This window comes from Hemitrygon akajei, chromosome 10, assembly GCF_048418815.1.
Source record: "Hemitrygon akajei chromosome 10, sHemAka1.3, whole genome shotgun sequence".
In the NCBI taxonomy this organism is placed as follows: Eukaryota; Metazoa; Chordata; class Chondrichthyes; order Myliobatiformes; family Dasyatidae; genus Hemitrygon; species Hemitrygon akajei.
In genome coordinates this window covers 122,519,808-122,541,210 of record NC_133133.1, presented here as the reverse complement: position 1 = coordinate 122,541,210, position 21,403 = coordinate 122,519,808, and the positions used below count along the sequence as shown (strand labels likewise).

Here is a 21,403-nt window from a genome sequence, read left to right as displayed (position 1 = left end):
TCAAAAAGCATTAATAATAGCTTTTAAAAAGTTCTTAAGTAGTTTACTTAAATACATTGAGTCCTAACCCCGGCACTTTAACATATCTTACTCCTGGCGGTTGAATTGTAAAGTCGAATGGCATTGGGGAATATTGATCTCTTCATCCTGTCTGAGGAGCATTGCATCGATAGCAACCTGTCGCTGAAACTGCTTCTCTGTTGAACATATTCCTGAGTTAACAGTAAGGCATTGGAATTTAGAGTTATGATCACTATGTCCTACTGATTCTTGAACTATTTATATGGCAATGGTGTTTGTGATGGCTCATCAGAGCTCAGAATGTTAGTTCAGAGTCTCTAACTGTAATCGCGATTAGAAACAAGAACATTACCATTGGAACTGCATAAACAACAACAATCCTGTGTCATTCCTCCAGAATTCTGCCCACCACTCAGCCATGTCTCAGTGATGGCAACAAGGTCACATTTTAAAATTTCAAGTCCATCTACCTTACTGATTATATACCATGCATTAAAATAGGTGTAATCTTGCATACATTTCACTGCCTGTTCTGTGTATTGGACTGACTGACATACTTTCTCCAAATGACTGTACTTCCCAATCTGAAAATCTGCTCTAGACCTATTTCCATTTTGAAAATTCCCCATCAACACAGAAATCTTCCCTTCAAAAATGTTGGTCCCTGTTCTTGATCTGAGCGTAACCTGCCCTTCTTGTATGCACCAGATCTTTCCTAGAAACAGTCCCAATGATCCAAGAAGCCAGAAGTGACATGCGTGCCATCCCCTCAGCCACATATTCCTCTGACTTACTCTTTCCTATAGCCAGCGAACTGGAAGAAATCTGGAGTTTACATGTATAGTGCTGCACTTCAACGATCTGTTCAAACTCAGGCTGATGGTGCACCACTTTTTGTGCTGCTGAAGAAATAGGCGCCACAGGCAAAATCCAGGCGGTCAGAGAGCAAATAAACTAGATTGAGGACAGTCTGGGGATGGTCGCCATGAGCAGGTGTCTGAGTGCACTTGCAATGTCCAGACAGCAAGGGGCACTTAAAGGTAGCTGGTGAACAGTAACTTGTGCTGTTCAGTTAGTGAGGGGCATGGATGGGAGAAGATTCAAATTTGTTACGAAATGGTAGGACATTCAGACTTTCCTGATTCCTCCCTTATCAGGACACATCTCATCTACCTGGTTCTAATCTGCTTATCACCCTACCTCCCTCAGTCTGGTTTCACCCATCACCTTCTGTAGCTACTAGTCCTCCCTCCTCCATTCAGACTATCGATTATCTTACATTTCCAGATTCCCAATATTCCTTACTGCCTCCATAACCTGCTGTATCTTTACAACATTCCTCCTTCTCTCTACCCATTACCCCTTGTTCTCAGTTCCATACACTGGCTACCCTCCCCCTCTATTTTCTTCCTGATGCAGAGTATTGTCCATCACAGTTGCCCAAATGCAGCTTGATCCAACATGTTATTCCAGTGGTTTTGTTTTTGAGTACGACCCTTAAGCCTGCCACATGGGGGCAGAAGGACCTCCATTCACAGACTAAGAAGTTCCTCCAGGATGTAGTTCGCTTGCATTCAAAACACATCCTTTAGTCTGCACTATGGCATTAATATTTCCAGCTCTTTAGCTTTGCATTAGACCCCATTCTTATAAAGTAGCTCAAATTGCTCTGCCACAGCTATACCTCGGCTTCTCCATACCAAAATTTTATCTCACTTACCAAGTCATGACCAGCCAGAAGAAACAAAAATTCATTGACTGGGACTCCATGCACAGTGATCCTGTAATCATCTTGGTAATTACATAAATCAAACAGCAACAGCATGGCAGCCAGCTCTCAGTATCTTGGGGAAGGTGCGCTGTCTCACTGACATCCCTTGCAGCAGTTGAGAATAGACTCTGATAGAGTAAGACTAGAGTGACTATTCTAACAGAGTAAAACTAGTGTGAGGATGGGGAATAAGTTGTAAAACAACACTATCTGATCAGCTGGTGGATGGGGGCATTTAGAGAGTGAGGACGTAGGTAGAAAAAAACGTTAACAGTTGCAAAATTCAGAGCAGGAGGACATGACTAACAGGTCAGGGTGGGGATCTACTCTTCTCCCAGAAACGAAAAAGAATTGAGCTATAGCGAATGGATAAATGAGGGAGTACAGAGCTGTGCACACTGTGGGAAAGAAAGTCCAGCTACTGATGCTGCCAGGACTTGAAACCCTGAGTTATCAGGGAAGGTTAAATGGGTTAGGACTTTCTTCTCTAGAGCTCAGGAGAATGGGGTTGCCAGTGATCTTGTAAATTTGTAGTAGATTCCAGTTAATTGGGACACATTGAGACCAGCACATTTTGGCTCAATTAAGTGGCTGTTCCAATTAGCTGGTTTCCTAGAAATAATTAAAGACAAACTTAAAAAAATACATATTGGAATGAAATACAGAATGAATTAGAACACTACCAATGGTGTTACACTACCATAAACTGAGTATTAGGTTATCTATGGAGGAATTCATCCAATGTTTGCAATGAACTAAATCAGCACAGATACCTAGTGCAGATAATGGACTGCCTTCATATGGTGATCACATTCTCCAAATATTCACTTTCATTGTAACATTCAAGACGATTGTTGATACCTCCAAATTCTTCGTAGTTACTAACTAGGAGGTGGAGCTTAGGAGGGTTAATGGCGCCTAACAGCAACTCCTTTGCTTGCATCTTTGCAAACAGCTCTATTTCCATCTTTAATATCTCTGTTTTTCCCTTTCAGGGTTCTTTTGAAGGCCCTGACCCGGAGTAACATACTGACTATGGTTCTTTGCGGGAATGGGACCCACTCTCGGGGTTTCACAACTGGCCGTTGTTTGACACGCCAAGGGCTCGGCCTAAGAGTTCAGCTCGCCTTTGGAGGCAGAGGATCTTGGAGCTCTGAAGACGGGCGGATCGAAGGCCGGTGTCACGGCAGGAGATCCATGTGTCGTCAGGGGAGTCAGAAGATCTACAGCTGTGTGCCAAGAGACCCGAAATCTTTGGGCACAGAGCTCGACAAAAAGTGACACAACGGACTTTTAACATCATAAACCAGCGAGTTGTTTGTTAGGTCTCCCCTCTCGCTGTGAAACAAAGACATCTCTTTCTTCCTTATTAGGGAGAGAGAGAGAGAGAGCCTGTGGTATGTTGAATACCGGTGAACAAGTAGTCTTTGGGGTACTGCAAGTCTGTGTCTTTACTGTTGCTTTGCTCACGTTTGAGAGTTTGGTGGCGGGTGCCAATGATTTTTTTGCCAGTGGGGGAGGGGTGGATTGTTGCTTGCTTCCACTTACGCATGGGGGGGTCTTTGGGGTTCTAACATTTAACTGTCATTCATTCATTCTTTGGGGCACTCCTCTGTTTTCATGGATGGTTGCGAAGAAAAAGCATTTCAGGATGCATATTGTATACATTTCTCTGACATTAAGTGTACCTTTGAAACTTGTTGAAGTGTAATCCTTCCATTTTCACTCTTGGCCATTTCTGGCATCTCCAAGCCTGAATGCTTGAAACCACAGTGAGGAAAACAACTCTAAATTGTCTTACCGCTTATTTATCATCAACTGTCAATGACAAAATCACTGGTTTTTGAACATCAACACAACAAATGCTACTTACAAACTGTTTGATTTAAATATGGCGTAGGCTCTAAAGGCCACAATAAGTGCATATGACTGCTGCCAATTAGAAACAATTCAGCAATAGTTCCCTGCCCAAATTTAAGCAGCATGAGACCCAAATAAACAGAGAAACCCAGCAATTGTCTCAATTTTGTTCTTAAGAATTATTAGAGTTGTCCCAAATAAGCAGCTGCACCAATTAGCCAATGATGCAATTAACTGGAATCCATTGTATATAAAATTATATATTTGGTTGTATGAAATAAGAGGATAAGGATAGAGGATTGGCATGGAATAGATGGCCCAAAAGGCCTGTTTCTGAGCTGTAGGTCTCTATTACTCTATGGCAAAGTAACTCTCACTTGTGGATACAATAAGTTGCACAAAGGTTCATTATAATTTCAATCCCACAGCATTAGCATTCATGTGACAATGAGTGGCAGGCTGAATATTCAATCCTGTGTCTCAGTGTAGTTCTGCGAAAGCCCACGGATTATAAATTAACATTCAGAGGTATGTAATAAACTATCATCATACTTTCAGGCTGCTGACTGAATGAGAAAAATTTCCAACCACATCACCCACAGCAATGTGGACAACAGGATTGTCCCTAGGTAATTCCAACCCCCAGAATGACTGCAACTATTAGTGTTCCAAAGGAAGAGCACAATAGCAGCTCCATCAGGAAGCACTGGATGCCTTCGGTTTTAAACCAGAGCACAACCATTTTGAATGCATGGCAGGAACTGTTGAGATGGTCACACTTCCACACTCAGTTTGGATCTGGATCGCTGGAGTGATTCCAATTGTAGGGCGCCAGCACAACTGAATGCATTCCTTTCCAGCCTGTGAAAGAATGAAAGAATTAAGAAAGCTAAAGTATATGGGTTTCACAAGTATCAACAACATGGAGTTGAGATTAGTACTTCAACGACACTTGCACACAAATGTCAACAGAAAAGTTTATTCATCAGGTATGTCAAACATTAGCACACTCACCAAATCCGTTCCAAATTCCGGCAGGTCAGTATAAGGTGCTGGAAAGCTGGGATTGATTGGTCTGTGAAGCAGTTTGATCTCAAGCTCAGATCTGTCAGTGAGGGAATTGTAATGAGAGCAGAGACAAAATTCTCCATGCAGGAATCTGTGAGGCCATTGGCACCTAACCTGGAGATCAGAAAGATTGAGGGTAAAGGGTACAAAGAGACAGATGACAGTACGAATCCCCAATGTTTGTCAGTAACACAATTATTTAGCATTTTAACTATCAGTGTCAGCCACCCAGCGACTGAACACAATCTCTCCCATAGATACTTACCACAGTTTCTCTATTTTACATTCTGGGTACTTCAGAGCCTCAGTGAGCAGCTCCACTCCAGAATCTCCCAGTTTATTCCCACCCAGGTCCAGTTTCGTCAGTGAGCGACTTGCACTGAGAGCAGAAGCAAGATCCAAGGTGCAGAAATGTGTGAGACCATTAGCACGCAATCTAGAGATTAGAGAGGGAGAGTGAGGACATAGACGGGACACAGTGGAAATCTCCAGTGATTAGACCATAAACCCGTAAGACATAGGAGCAGATTTAGGCCATTTGGCCTATTGAGTCTGCTCTGCCATTCCATCATGGCTCATTTATCCTTCTTAACCCCGTTCTCCTGCCTTCTCTCCATAACCTTTGACACCCTGACTAATCAAGAACCCATTTTAAAAACCTCTACTTTAAATATACCCAATGACGACCTCCACAGCCTTCTGTGGCAATGACAGTACAGACCCAAAGTCATCAAACACTCCTTATACATTAACCGTTTCATTCACAGGGTCATTCTCATGATCCTCCTTGGGGCCTCTCCAATGTCAGTATATCCTTTCTTATATAAGGGGCCCAAAACTGTTCCTAATACTGTGTGGTCTGACCATTGCATTATAAAGGCTCAGCACTATATTCTGGCTTTTATATACTAGTCCTCTTGAAATGTATTTGCCTTCCTTACCACTGACTCTGTAGGCTGGCAGGATGGAGGTTCTTTTCTACCAAAGAAGATGTAAGATGCTCCCTCCCTCCACTAAACTGCAGGTCATCTTTGGGCAAGATGCATCACCTGCTTAGCCCCCCAATTCAGGATCACGTAAAGCCACTGGAGCAGGTGGTGGATGGTCATATGAGCACCTGATATATTTTGCAAGTCCTGGTTATGCAACCACTGACGCCAGATAGACAATCTCTGAAGAGCACTGATAATGGCTGGGATCATCTGTCTTGCAAAGACACAGACCAAAAGAAGGCAATGGCAAACCACTTCTGTAGAAAAATTTGCTAAGAACAATTATGGTCAAAGATCATGATCACCCACATCATACAACATGGGACATGATGAAGATGATCACCAACTCAACCTGTACGTTAAACTTTAGGGAATCCTGCACAAGGTCCCCTTGCATCCATTATTTCAGAATTTGCTCCCTCTGTAGGAAATAGTCTACACCTTTATTCCTTCCACCAAAATGCACGAGCGTAACGTGTAAAGAAGCAGTCCCAACGCTGTTCATTGCAGAACACCACTAGTCACTGGCAGCCAGCTAGAAAGGGTCCCTTTATTTTAATATATGTATGCATATATTTATGTATCTGCTTAGCTATATATAATTTATTGGCAACAACAAAACTGATGTTGTTTCAAACACCCAGTGGCTGTAAAAATAATCTCTCACAGAATGGTACTTACAGCAATTTCTGTATTTTACACTCCGGGTTCTTCAGAGTCGCACACACTAGTTTCACGCCTGAATCTCCCAGTTTATTATTATCCAATCTAAACAGAGACAGACAAAATGAGATGCCTCCAGTCAGATGCAGGGTGCTGCAGAAAGTGTGCTAGCATGGAATGATAACTGTCCCAAAGACAACAGTTGTAATAAATGGGCGCTTTTCCCAGCTGGAAGAATGTAGCGAGGGTACCAGCCTGGGAATCTGTTTGTAGCTCTCAGTTGTCTACTGTTTGCACTGATGACTGGAGTCAGAAATGAAATGAAATGAAAGGTTTTCAAGTTTGCCAATGATACAAAATAGGTGGAAGAACATGTTGTAATTAGGACAATGTGATTCTGCAAAAGAAGATGGATAGACTGAGCAATAGAATAGTTAAGAGTTTAATTGTGCACATTCAAGGTCATAAAATTCAGTAAAAGAAATCCAAAGGTAGACTATTAAATGACAAGAGTATAAATCCAGGTGTTTGCATGTAGGTATCATAGAAAGTCAGCAAGCAAGTCCAACAAACAGGTCACAAAGGAAACAACATCTTGACCTTCATAGTGAAGGAGTTGCTCTTTCAAAATAGTGACATTTTCTTGCGGTTGTAGAGTGTGTTGATGAGGCCTCATCTGGAATACTGCACAGTTTTAGTACATGATCCCTCCTTCGATATATTACACGTCTTGACCATCCACTACCTCTCCATGCTCAAATACTGGGCCATGACCTTCTATACCATTGGTCATCTAACAGCTACTTCATGGTAAGAGTACCGCCTTCACCCCACCCACCCTCTGCCCCCAACAGTTCCTTCTGGTTGAAACTTTCTTCCTGAGTTCCTGTTTAAAACTCTTAGTCTGGACCGAAACTTCTGCCCTTTGGTTACAGACAGCTCTGTACTCAGGGGAAAAAAATGACCATTCTATCCCCCACATAACTGTTTAGTTCCTTTGCCAAACTATTTCTGAAGCCTTCCATACTCCTTGGAAAACAAACCCAGTGTCACCACTTGGTGAAAGTGCTCTATTCCAGACAGCATTCTCATTAACCTCCTCTGCATCCTCTCCAGTCAACTGCCTGCTACCTACAGTGAGCAAAATGGTACTGAGTATCCCAGCTGCGGTCTAACAGCTGCTACATACAGTATAGTTTCATCACAACCACCTTCCTCTTTAATTCCAGCTAATCATATTGCAACATATTGATGCAATTACAAAGAAAGCACGACAGTGGCAAGACTTCATTAGGAGCTGGAGGAGATTTGGTATGTCAAAGATTTTAGAAAACTTCTACAGATACACCAGGGAGATTATTCTGCTATCTGGTGCAGAGGGGCCACTGGAAACGATCAGAAAAAGCAACAGAGGATTAGAAACTAAGCCAGCTTCATCATATACACTAGCCTCCCCACCATCAAAGATACCATCAAAGGGCAGCATCCATCATCAGGACGCCACCACCCAGGACATGCCCTCCTCTCGTTACTACCTGCAGAGAAGTGCTACAGGACCCTACGGACCAGTACTCAGCACGATAGAAACAGCTTCTTCGCCCCCATGCATCAGATTTTTGAACAATGAACCCATGAACACTACCTCACCACTTTTTGCACTACCTGTAGTATTTGAGTCCTGACGAAGGGTCTCAGCCCGAAACATTGACTGCTCGTTTCCACGGATGTGACCTGCTGAGTTCCTCCAGCTTGTTTGTACTTGTTGCTTTGACCCCCGCATCTGCAGTGCACTTTATGTCAGCCAAAATGTCAACAGTTTATTCCCATCCATGTTTATTCTCACAGATGCTGCCAGACTTGCTGAGCTCCTCCAGCACATTGTACTGCTCTAGATTTCCAGCATCTGCTATACCTCTTGTGTCTTTTATTTTCTAATATATGGCTCACTATGTTATAGTTTATTTTATGTATTGCACTGTACTGCTGCCACAAAGGAACAAATTTCACGACATATCAGAGATAATAAACCTGATTCTGATCATGAAAGCAAGAATCTGGTAAGTATTTAAGTCAAGTCACTTCACAGAAACAGACCTTTCAGAGTACAGTCTGGGCTGAACATCAAACACTCATTTTATTCTCCCCACATCCCTAGCATTCCCAGATCTACCTCTCACCTACACAAGAGAAGCATTTATATCTCACCTCTGTGCACAATGGGGGAATAAAAGAGCAAACGGAGGAAAGACAGATGGTGAGAAGGAGAAATTATGGAAGAAATGCCACACATTCAGTCCTGGAGATCAGAATCAGACCAGGATCACTAGCACTGTATTCTCTCTGATGTCAATACATCCAGGGAGTGACCGTTCAAGGTTCATACCCAAGCATTATTAGTGATTCAAAATGCAACACTTCATTCCTCAGGATTAAGTTCTCACCAGAGATTGTCCAAGAGTTTTAGGCTTTTCTGAAGTTCTCTGAGCAGGACATTACATGGGATGGATTGCAAAGAATTCCCGGGGTCAAGAACTAGCAGTACCGACTGCATTAGACGCCACACTGTTGGCCCAACCCCCAACCTGTGGGGAAAACTCAGCCCACCCACTGATTGCCCTGAGTTATACTGTCCCTTATTACCAAATTCCTGGTTTTCCTGCTCTCACTTGTCTTGTCATATGGGAAGAGGGCGAGATGGTCAGGCACACTGTTAATGTCAGCCTGGGAGCCGGTAACAGCAGGAAGGAACCTCATCAGTGAGGACCACGGGCACAAACAGAATTAACTCACTGGATGGTATTACTGATCTGACAAAGACCCGAACTGCCCATCCCATTATAGGCATCCATTAGTCTCATGAGACCATGGATTTGCGCCTTGGAAGGTTTCCAGGGTGCAGGCCTGGGCAGAGTTGTATGGGAGACCGGCAGTTGCCCAAGCTGCAAGACTTCCCCTCTACACGCCATTGATGTTGTCCAAGGGAAGGGCACTAGGACCCAAGCAGCTTGGTGCCGGTGTTGCCTCACAGCAATGTGTTGTTAAGTGTCTTGTTCAAGGACACAACACGCTGCCTTAGCTGAGGCTCGAACCAGTGACCTTCAGATCACTAGACCGATGCCTTGTCCACTAGGCCACGCGCCAACATAAGCATTCCTTGGGATGCTGCTCATCCCAAGGAGCCAATTTATTCCCTCCATACCTGGAAATAATTTTAGGTATGGTCATTTGTCAAAAGTGTCTTATTTGCTTCTCTGCAGTTCTAACGAATTGTTTCCTTTTGAAGCAAAACAAAGAGAAAAATAACAATTCTCATATACAGATAAATGAATAGTTACCCCAACTCTTGGCATTTGTGCAGCTCAGGTCCCAGCCGCTGGAGTCCTTCACACTCAATATAGCAACACTCCAGATCGAGGTGTTTTATTGTATCACAGAACCCAATGACATGAGACAGGACTGCACAGTCAACTGGGGTCAGTAGCAATCCACAGAATGAAAGTCTTTCCACAGATCCCAGTGTAGCCTGAGCCAGTCCACTACTCTGGGACTCAAACACATAGTGCAATGTGTTCAAAAGGGTCCTTTTTCTCACAACACTCCTGGAATTTTCATTCTGGCGTTTAATCTCTCCCTTCATCCAGTCAATGACTCGGCAGGTTGTTTGGCGAGCAAATGGACCCAGAAACTCCTCCAGGCCCCGAGCTGACTCTGGGGAGGAGAGACCAGCAACAAAGCGAAGTACTATGTCATATCGCCCATCTGCCTTGCTGTGGGCTTCAGTGAAGAGTTTCAGGATTCCCCCACAATCTGGGTTCAGGAATTGTGCAAGTGCAGCTACAAACTCTTGGATGGTGAGGTGTGGGAATGTGTACACCACATTCCGGGCACAATCCTCTCTCTCCAAAAGTTCCAACAGGAATTGGGAAGGTTGCAGATTGTACTTGATCAAATCTTCATCTGTAAACACAATCTTCCCCTCAGACACTCCAGCAAAGGCCATCTGACCAACCCTCAGTAATACATCACGAGGGCTTTCAATCTCACAGCTGCAATGTTTCAGAATGTTGTAAATATAGTGAGAATACAGTTGGGTGATGGTTTTGGGAAGTTGCACTGTGTCTCTGTCTCTCTGTGTGAGGAAGGAGCCCAGTGCCAGACTGAGGATGAGGCAGTAGGACGGGTTGTAGCTCATGGTGTACAAAATTTCATTCTCCTCCATGTGTTTTAAAACAGCTGCTGCCATCGCCGAATCTTCAAAAAATCTGTTGAAATATTCTTTCTGTTCATCACCAATAAATCCCAGAATTTCAACCCAGACACTGATCTCAGCTTTTTCCAATAAATGTAACATAGCAGTACGGGTGGTCACAAGCACTGAACACCCAGGGAGCAGCTTGTGCTGGATTAAACTGTACACAATGTCCGACACTTCACACCAGTCTTCAGGATCTGTGCACACGTGCTGAGGTTCTGTGTGTCTCTGATTATCAGCAAAATCTATTCTGTGCTTGAACTCATCCAAACCATCAAATATGAAGAGTAATCCCTCCGGGTTCTTCCAGATTTCTCCCAGGATATTCCTAAAGTAAGGATACTGATCCTGAATCAGTTCCCTCAGGTTTATTCTACAGTTAATGGAATTCAAATCTCGAAATTTGAAACTGAAGACAAATTGGAATTGTTGATATATTTTCCCCATGGTCCAGTCACAAACAATCTTTTTCATCATTGTTGTTTTCCCAATCCCTGCCACTCCAGCCACTGATGCCGAAATTCCAGACTTCGATTCACTCTGGGAAATGCTGCTCCGGAACAATTCATCAATCTGAAATTTTTCCAGCTCACCCCGGAGAAGCTTCTGTCCCCACTGCTCATGGTCTCGGCCTTTTGCCAGCAGCTCATGTTCCACCAGCTTCTGACCTTGAACTGTAGAAATGACCGTGAGCTCAGCACAATGATCAACCAGCAGGAAACCCTTCACCTTCTCCCTCATCAGCATCGTGTTCACTCTCAGTGTTTCCGTTTGTGCCCGCAGAGTCTCCTTGTGTTTCTCTTGAACATCTTCCATGGCGAGAGACAGAAAGTGGCCACAACGTTAGCTCCTGTACTTAAAGTAGAACTTGAAATATTCAACTCACTCAACGTTTAGCGTTTAACTCAATGTTTACATGGACTTCAGCAAACAAAGTAATATTTGATTAACAGTCACTGAGTAGATAGTGAACAGCAAAGGGGAATGTCAGATATCACAGTTTGCTGTGCACACAGCTGTAAAGGTAAAAGTTTGACACCTTTATGTTCCACATTTGTACTGTAGCAGACATTGCACTGTAAATTGCAGCTACCACTTTCTCATAGACAAAACTGCTCTTTTCGGCTGTTGTGGAGAGATGGGGTACAGAGCACTGGATATTCTGGGAAGAGTACAGATTTGAGATTCACAAGAATTATATCAAATAACAGCAGGATGTGCTGTGAGATCTCAGCGAGCCAGCCAGCATCTAGAGAAGTAGAGTTAACATTTCCAGTCGAGAATCTTTCATTAGAATATGGAGAAGTTGGGAAACCAGAATGTCCTCAGCTGCAGAGAGGGGTGAGTGAAGAGCACAGAGGGAATGTCTGTGAGACAGGCTGGACTGAGGAAGACTGAATGATGCACGTGGTGCTGAGAGAGGATAGTGACAGCTGGTCTACTGCATGAGAGTAATGCTGGAGTTGAGAGAAAAAGCCAACAGTTTGAGCAGCATTTGTGGAGAAAGGAGAACTCAGTTAACTTTACAGATTGACAGGCTGTCATAACAAGAAAACAATCAGATAGAGACTGGAGAGGTTGTAATATGGAGATATTACATTTAAAGTTGAGATCAGAGTGCTGTCATGCATCTTGTTGAAAATCAGTGTGTTATTCCTTGAACTACTCTGGACTTTGTTGGAATACATAGAGGGCCAAAGTTGGGGGGGTCCAAATTGGAAATTAAGATGGAGAATTCAAGTGGAAGGCAATTGAAACTACTGATTCATTAGTCAAGGGATTGAGTTCAAGAGTCTCAAGGTAATGATACAGCTCTATAAAACTCTGGTTAGATTACACTTGGAGCATTATTTTCAGCTCTGATCACTTCATTATTTCAGAGGATCTGTCCTGGGCTCAGGAGAGATGGGGTACAGAGCACTGGATATTCTGAGAAGAGTACAGATTTGAGATTCACAAGTATCTCAAGAGATACTCGAGATAAACAAAGCATGACAGCACCTATGCTTTCATAGAAGTTTGCGAAGATTCAGCATGTCATCTAAAACTTTGACAAACATCTACAGATGTGTGGTGGAGGGTACATTGACTGTTTGTATCACAGCCAGGTATGAAAACATCAATGCCCTTATACAGAAAAGCCTATAGTAGTGGATATGGCCCAGATCATCTTGAGTAAAGCCTACCCCTCCACTACGCACAACTATAAGGAGCGCTATCACAGGAAAGCAGCATCCATCAAGGGCCTCACCATTCAGGTCATGCACTCTTCTCGCTGCTGCCATCAGGAAGAAGTTACAGGAGCCTTAGGACCTGCACTACCGGGTTCAGGGACAGTTATTACCCCTCAACCATCATTCACTCAAACCAGACAGATAACTTCATTAAATTTCACTCACCCCATTACCAAATTACTCCTACAATCTATGGACTCACTTTCAAGGACTTTTCATCTCATGTACTTGATATTTATCATTTATTTTTTTATTATTATTTCTACTGTTTTTGGAAGGTTAGTTTTTCTTTGCACGTTGGTCATTGTCCATCTTGTGGGGTGCGGTCTCTCATTGATTCTATTGTGTTTCTTGTATTTACTGTGATTGCCCACAAGAAAATGAATCTCAGGGTTGTATATAGTGTCATATATGTACTTCGATAATATTTTGAATTCTAGGAGGATGTGGAAGCTTTAGAGAGAGTGCAGAGCAGATTTACTAGGATGTTGACTGGACTAGAAAGCATGTTTTATCAGGATAGGTTAAGCAAATGAAGCCTATTCTCTTTAGAGCAAAGAAGAATAAGAGGTGACTTCACAGAGATGTACAAGATAACAGGCAACATGGTTGGAGTGGATAGCCAGTGACTTTTTCCAAGGCTAGAAATGGCTAATGCAAGGGGACATAATTTGAAGGAGGCTGGAGAAAACTATAGAGGGGATATCAGAGGTATTTTTTTTTAAAACACAGAGTGTGGTGTGTGGACACCCTGCCAGGGGTGGTGGTAGAGGCAGATGCATTAGGCACACTTAAGAAACTCTTAAGCAGGTATATCGATAATATAAAAATGGAGGGCTATGTAGGAGGAAAGGGTTCGATTGATCTTAAGAGTAGGTTAAAATATCAGCACAACCTTGTGGGCCAAAGGCCTTGTACTGCACTGTAATGTTCTGTGTTCTATCTGTGTGTCTGGGTGGGGTTGGGAGATGTAATCGTGTTGCAGAGTGCTCAGCCAGGTTGTATTTATTTATTCCAATGTGAAGGAGGCCACCGATGAGTACCTAATCCAATGCACTGAAGTACAAATGCAACACACTACTGCTTCTCCAGTAAGGTGTTTCTCTCCCTGGATGGTGACAGGGAGGAGGTAAAACAACAGGCTCCAAAAAGATGAGTTAGTGCTGATGAAGATGGAAGAGAAAACTTGGAATTCAGAGAAAATTGTCAATATGCAGTGAAAAGAAGGGGAAAAGATATGTTCATGGCTGGCATGACACATCTGCTGGCGGCTCTTGCATCAGCCCTTGGATAGGCTTTCTGGAGGAGACTGTACAGGGAAAGGGGCAGTCCGTGAATGGGCAGGGGTTGCATCTGTACTATATCAATGTGTTTTTGTTATACCATTCATCAGTGCACTGGGAGAGGAAATGATTTTCACTAGACTGTTTCCACTGGGTGTCCACGTGAGCATGAGCTGGGATGGTGATACCATATTCTCTCGATCACAGGATCCATCCACCTTCAACACAATATCATCCCATTCCTGCTCTATCGATGGGTCTTCAACAACCCACTCCGTTCATTTCCTCACCTCCTCCTCAGATGAACTGCTCTGGCTTTCCACTTGGTCTCTTTGCCCCATCAACATGAATTTTTTTGAAACTCTAATTGTAGTCCTTCAACATGTAGCAAGACCCTCTTCACTCAGCCAGCTCACACTTCACTCCGTATTTTCACTGCTCATCCTACAGTAGCCTGAATTAACAATTGAGTTCCCATTCACAATCCACTGCAGGTCCTTGATGCCTCTGTCTCCGTAATCTGCTCCAACCTGATATCCCTCATGGTCTTCTACATCAGTAATTTAGCCATTCCACTCTCTCAACAAATCATTCAAAACAAACAATATTTCAAAAAAAAAATTATATATATATCTACCCCCTTGGTCGTGACTTGCACAAGTAGCGCCTGCCCCATCAAGACCCCTTTAGATGTTGACCCACCCAGTCTTCTAAATTCCAAGGACAATGAATTGTTTAGCTTCTCTTGACAGGCCAGCCGTCCCATTCTAAGATTTATCCTGGCATCGATTCTAATGAGAAAGATTTCAAACCTGCATTTCCTCTCTCACCTTTCAGCTGAGCAGATAACTCAGATAAACCTTGAGCGATGTTCATGTACTCATGAGGATTAGGACCTGTTAAATTAATGAGGATTCATGAAACAAAATTTGAATATTATTATTAATTGTCCACTGTTTCATTCTAATTTTGTGTTCAGTGTGTTGTTTTACCATACCCATCTCCTGGATTTTATTCAGTGCTTGGTCCAACTTTAGGATCCTATTCCGCATTTTCACAAAGGATTCCCACATCACCCTGCGAGCCTGTAAGGTTTTCTCTGTCACCAGGTTGAGAAAGAGTGTGCAGCTCTCTGTCCGGTTTCCCTTCTCCGCAAGCTCTCTGACTTTCTGTAAGGAACGACAGAGTCAGATTATAAACGGCCCTCTACCCACCACACTTATGCTGACAACTTTGTGTGTGTGTGTGTGTGTGTGTGTGTGTGTGTGTGTGTGTGTGTGTGTGTGTGTGTGTGTGTGTGTGTGTGTGTGTGTGTGTGTGTGTGTGTGTGTGTGTGTGTGTGTGGCTAAATGCCTCTGAAACAAAGTGGTGTATCCTGTCATGCTACAAACTTTAATAGCCTTCCTTCTGTCTACTATTACCCCAGTCTTTGTGCCATCTGCAAATTTGCTGATCCAGTTTTCCACAATATCTTCCAGATCACTGACATAGATAACAAGCAACAATTCACCAAGCACCAACCCCGACAGCACACCACTCACCACAGGCCTCCAGTCAGAGAGTCAACCATCTGCTACCAATGTAGTTTTTCACGCTAAGCCAATGTTGAATACAGTTGGCTACTTCATCCTGAATTTTCCTTGTGATGTAATGAAGCAAACTGGGCCACAGGTCTAGATGGGACATGAATAGAAGGGCTCTGAAGCTGCAGATCTCAGTGCTCCCCAACTCACAGGTTATGGCTCTGATCTGCGGTACACATAACACTGTCACTGCAGTAATCAGCCCCAGAACGCGAGAATGAGAGCAACACCACATTTGGTCTCTTCCCTTTGATGCTGTCAGTTCAGTTAAAATAAACTGAATGAACCCTCTACCTGCCACTCACCTCTTGTTCTTGTCCACTGAAATGGCCCTTCTGTCTCAACATCATGGCAAGTCCCTCTACCCCTTCTTCAATCGCCTGTTTCAGTCTTTCTCGGTGGAAGTTGGTCAGCTGGAACAGTTGGTAATCATCCCACTGTCTCACAAGCTGGAACGTTGGGTCTATGTACAGGAATGGAAAAGTAAACATCGGCCAAAAAATGGCCCTCACCCACCACTAGTTCCAGTCCTGAGCCCTTGTTCATCCCTAAAGCTTGCTGAACCGTGCCCACCACCCCTCTCACCTCCCCAGTTCCATGTACAATTCCCCAGCGCGAAACTCTCACTTTCACAGTGAATTTTGTGTGTTTCCCCTTCAAAATGCACTGCTGTTGTTCACCAAGATCAGAATCAGGTTTTTTATCACTACATTGCAACAATAAATTTATTTTTAAAAATATACAATGTGAAGACAGCCAACAAGTGAGGTAGTGTCCATGGACTGTTCAGAAATCTAACAGCGGAGAAGAGGAAGCTGTTCTTAACGCATTGAGTGCACGTCTTCGGAGTCACACTTCCTCCCTGATGGTGGTAATGAGAAGAGGCTCCCAAGCCTCTTGGCTCACTGACCAAAGACGACGAGGGCAGGTGCATGGAAACTGACCCACCACCTGCAGGTCACAGCCCCATCCTGAAATATTTCTCCATTTGTTCAGTGTTGCTGGGATTAAAACCCACCCAAAGGTGCAGTGAGTCCTTACGCCAGAAGTTCCGTACTGATGAACAGGCCATCGGGGGCAGTGGGGAGTGGGCAATAAATCCCATTGAAAATGGCACTTCCACCCAGAAATACTTATTCACCCAGCAGCTACATTTCTTCCAATACAATAAACCAAAGGCTCTGAGCATCATCATCAACACTCCTGCTCTGAAGGTGCAATAGTCCCCTCTCCTACCCACTCCCTTTTCATTTCTGCCCCCCCAATATTCCTCTGCACCCTCCCACAGCACTTTGTCTCCTCCATAGCTGCTATCACCACCTTTTCCTCCTCAATTCCCCAGCTTTGTTCTTCCTCATTCCCCTGCCCCTGTCCTCTCCCAGTTCACTCACCCGTACCTTGGTCAAAACTTGACATTTCCCTCATTAATGAATCTCTGAGGGGAGGAGTCGCCTCACGCGGGCTGTCCGCAGCAGCCTGGTCACCATCCCTGACAACACTATTTTCATGCTGACCTTGCTCCTCTCTCCCTGTAGCCAGGAGAGATTCCACAAGGCAACTCTCCTTAATCGCACTTTGTTCTGTGGTTGTGATTCCTGAAGCCTGATCATCCCTCCTTGATGAGCCACTTGGCAAGAGGCGCTTGAAAAACTTTCGTATACGAGTTAATTTCCCACCTGAAAAAAATCACGAAATGCAGGTTACAGTAGAGTGATTTAAACCGTGCACTACACGGACTCAGAATGAGGGACTGCAGTGTGAGTCAAGGTTCTGGACGAGCAGATTCTGGAGCAGGACAGTTTGATTGATTATTAACTGGGTCAGTGGCAAAGTTGATCATCTTGACAGGAGGTGACTACGTCAGTGCATTAGCAGGGTAGATAGCAAAATTGATTAAAAATAATTACACAGCATGTGAATGCACTGATGAATGGGGATCTCTATAGTAACTACTGCAGTGACACAGACAGATCTTACTGTTATTATCCTCCAAAAGCAAGAACCCTGTTGGGTCACTCACTGTCCAGACTCTTGCGACCCCACCACCACTCCCTGGGTCACACATTCTGCTGGCCCTTGAACTATTTGAAATCACACAAATCTGTCCTGATCTCAGTGAATGTTGAGCTATAATCTGTGAATGAAAATGGAGAAAGCTGAGCTTCCTATTGACCTGTCAGGCATCAATGATCTCTCTGTTATCAGCAGATATAAACACTGAGCCACATCAGCAGTGTGATATTCCTATACACTGCACATGTCAGCGTCCAGTGATACAACGTGGTCTGGTCTCAAAGGAAATAACTGACATGCCCATGTTATGTAATCAGTATTCCAGCTTCTCATGGATCACCTCCTCTACCAGATAATCACTAATAACTAGGTCAGTAACTTGCCTACAACACATGTGGAATGCTTATCTCTGGTTATCCACTTATCTCCACCGCTGCTGGGAATATAAATTCAGGTGATTCAGCAAATTTAAATGAACCTGGGATCAAAAGACAACTTCTGTACCCATAGCAGCAAGCACAAAACAGTTGTTCTGTTAGAAATCTGCTCCACACTTCTCCTATGGGCTCACTTACAGGCAGGGTGAAAGAGGCTAGATATCTTTTCCAAAAGGGCAACATTAAAGATTATTTATTCTCAGGATAATCTGACAGTTTTGCTCCTTGTATATTTAGCTGCCAACATTTAATTACAAAGTTCTCCATCTATCCAGATCAGAATTTAACCAGTATTTGGGGTAGACAGGGGAGAGAGATTTATATCTGCAGATGCAGTAGTCACACAGGAGGAGGTGCAGCAACTATCTGACAGATTCCCCCCTTACAGTAACTGCCCACACTCCCAACTTTCTGAAGTAACCATGTATTACCACATCATCTCTTTCATAACTTTACATCCTTCATGTTGAAACCAACCACATTTAATCTGCTGAAAAACACTTTTGTCTTCAGCACTAATACTCCCATTTGTGGCCAGATACAACATTTCTTTTTTTTAAATATAGAAAAACTACAGCATATTACAGGTCCTTTGGTCCACAGTGCTGTGCTGAACATGTACTCACTTTAGAAATCACCTAGAGTTACCCATAGCCCTCTATTTTTCTAAGCTCCATGTACCTATCAAGGAGTCTCTTAAAAGACCCTATTGTATCCGCCTCCACCACCGCTGCCAGCAGCCCCTTCCACACTCACCACTCTCTGTGTAAAAAACTTAACCCTGACATCTCCTCTCTACCTACTTCCAAGCACCTTAAAGCTGTGCCCTATCATGATAGCCATTTCAACACTGGGAAAAAGCCTCTGACTATCCACACGATCAATGCCCCTCATCATCTTATACACCTCTATCCGGTCACCTTTCATCCTCTGTCACTCCAAGGCCAAGTTCACTCAACCTATTCTCATAAGGCATGCTCCCCAGTCCAGGCAACGACCTTGTAAATCTCCTCTGCACCCTTTCTATAGTTTCCACATCCTTCCTGTAGTGAGGTGACCAGAACTAAGCACAGCACTCCAAGTGGGGATTCAAACAACAACACACACAAAATGCTGGTGCAACACAGCAGGCCAGGCAGCATCTTTGTCAGGGTCTCGGCCCCAAACGTCGACAGCGCTTCTCCCTATAGATGCGGCCTGGCCTGCTGTGTTCCACCAGCATTTTGTGTGTGTTGTTGTTTGAATTTCCAGCATCTGCAGATTCCCTCACGTTTACTCCAAGTGGGGTCTGCCCAGGGTCCTATATAGCTGTAACATTACCTCTCAGCTCTCACTTCTGTTGGCAACACTCCTGTAAAGCTTCAGTGCTTTTTTAAAAAAACTAATGACTTTTTCTTCAAGACTGAAGTTGTGGTCACTGTAAGACACATAATTACATCTAGTCCTCTGCTCTACATCCTCATCTCCAGTGTTGAAGCCTGGACCATTTCATTGTGAGCCTGAAGGAGACCAGGCTCTACACATGGGATTCATTTCTTCTACGTCTCCCTTTCCAAACATCTTTGGAACTGTTTTAAAAATCAGATCTCAGGATATGGCAGAGGAAAGGACGTTCATCCCTCCAGCTAGTTCAAATGAGAACTACTTTCCATCCTACATCAGCCTCCAGAGGCAGCTCCACCTGTTGCAGTTTACCCTTCCCACTATCTCGAGGAATGAATGCAACATCTCTATTTAGGACCTGAACCCTAAAGATTCCGTAGCCGCCCGCGACAGTAAAAACTCCATTATACTTCTAGGGTCTTTCTTCTCCCTGGATCATTCCATTCCTCGGATTATTCTGCTGCTCAGGAAGCTCCTCTCCTCCGTCACTGATTTGCAGCATACGAAAATCCCTCGTACGAAAGATGTATCAATGCCTGCACTCCTCCCTATATAACAGTACTCGCTCCCCTCGCTGTGCCCGCACCTTCTCTTTCTCAACTGTACGTTCAAAGAACAAGATCTAGACTGTAACAAACCCGTATGGCTCCTTGTTGTTGAAGTCACTAGATCTTGTCCTCTTTCTGTACTTTCTTGCATGGTATTGGAAGATGTTCCTAAATTTTGGTGCTCTGTAAAATTTTAAAAAACGACAATAATTAAAGCAAGGGACGCGCATTCCGATCCCCCAAAGCCTATCCTCCCTTGATCACACACTGTCCCACGCCCCTCGGGAACCTTCTACCGGGAGTTTGTCCACGTACTTTACTCTCGCAAACGAAGTAAATCACCCCCACCGCGGGTGCCTTTATACTGCCTTTCCCAGCTGAGAACAAGAAGTACGGTAACAGAAACCGGGTCTGACCCGAAGAACGCACACAAAATGCTGGAGGAAGTCAGACAGAATCGTTAGAGGGGAATTAGCAGTCTACGTTTCCAGCCGAGACCCTTCATCAGGCCGAGGATTCGCGGTAGAGCCGGGCTGCGGGCACCAACGGGCCCGGTAGAGCTCGGTCTCACTCCCCAAGCACCAACAAAGTCCCTTCTGCTCCAACCAACCCCTTCCTCATGTCCGCCCAAACCAAAGAAACCGCACTACCTAAGGTCGGCGCTGCGCCTGCGTGTCTCTGGAGTTCCCCACAGCATCAGCAGTGGCTGGAGGACCCGATAGTTATCACAGTGGTTTCGTCCGTTCGGCCACCAACAACCCTCATCTCAACTCCTTCCCAATCTGGAAACACTTCTATGAACAAGCATAATCCCTCTCAGAATGCGACTGCCTAATCAATCAAGTCCCTTTATCTGGGTTGCATTTATCTTGATCCAAAACATCAACTGTCCATTTCCCTCTACAGATTCTGCACAACCTGCCGAGTTCCTAGAGTCCTTTCCATTTTGATCTTGGGATCTCCTTCAATTTACTGGGCGTAGATTTCACTGGGGATTGTCATTAATTGCCATGCAGAAATTTCAGACTTCATCTGTGAAGGTTCCAGGTCTGCATTAACTAACGCCACTTCTTGTCCTGAAATTTGTGATTTAACCAGCGATAAGTTGACGCTCCCATCCCAGGAATTATTCTGGTGACAAACAAGAGAAAATCTGCAGATGCTGGAAATTCAAGGGACACACACAAAATGCTGGGGGAACTCAGCAGGCCAGGCAGCATTTATTGAAAAGAGTACAGTTGATGTACTGGGCCAAACTCTGGTGGCTCTCCTTAGCACATTTTAATGCTAATTAT

At 44.0% G+C, this 21,403-nt stretch overlaps 1 protein-coding gene across 1 annotated transcript; it reads right to left on the bottom strand.

Annotated features, from left to right (window-relative positions):
- Positions 1-472: 472 nt before the first annotated feature.
- LOC140734641 (NACHT, LRR and PYD domains-containing protein 3-like) lies at positions 473-20,764 on the bottom strand. Its single transcript, XM_073058883.1, has 11 exons — positions 20,759-20,764; positions 20,199-20,291; positions 17,125-17,403; positions 16,033-16,190; positions 15,142-15,313; positions 14,975-15,040; positions 9,711-11,436; positions 6,394-6,480; positions 4,986-5,156; positions 4,667-4,834; positions 473-4,513 (listed from the first exon to the last, which is right to left on the bottom strand). The coding sequence occupies exons 2-11, from the start codon at positions 20,257-20,259 to the stop codon at positions 4,426-4,428; spliced, it is 2,976 nt and encodes a 991-aa protein (XP_072914984.1). The 5' UTR covers positions 20,260-20,291; positions 20,759-20,764; the 3' UTR covers positions 473-4,425.
- Between the last annotated feature and the right edge of the window lie 639 nt (positions 20,765-21,403).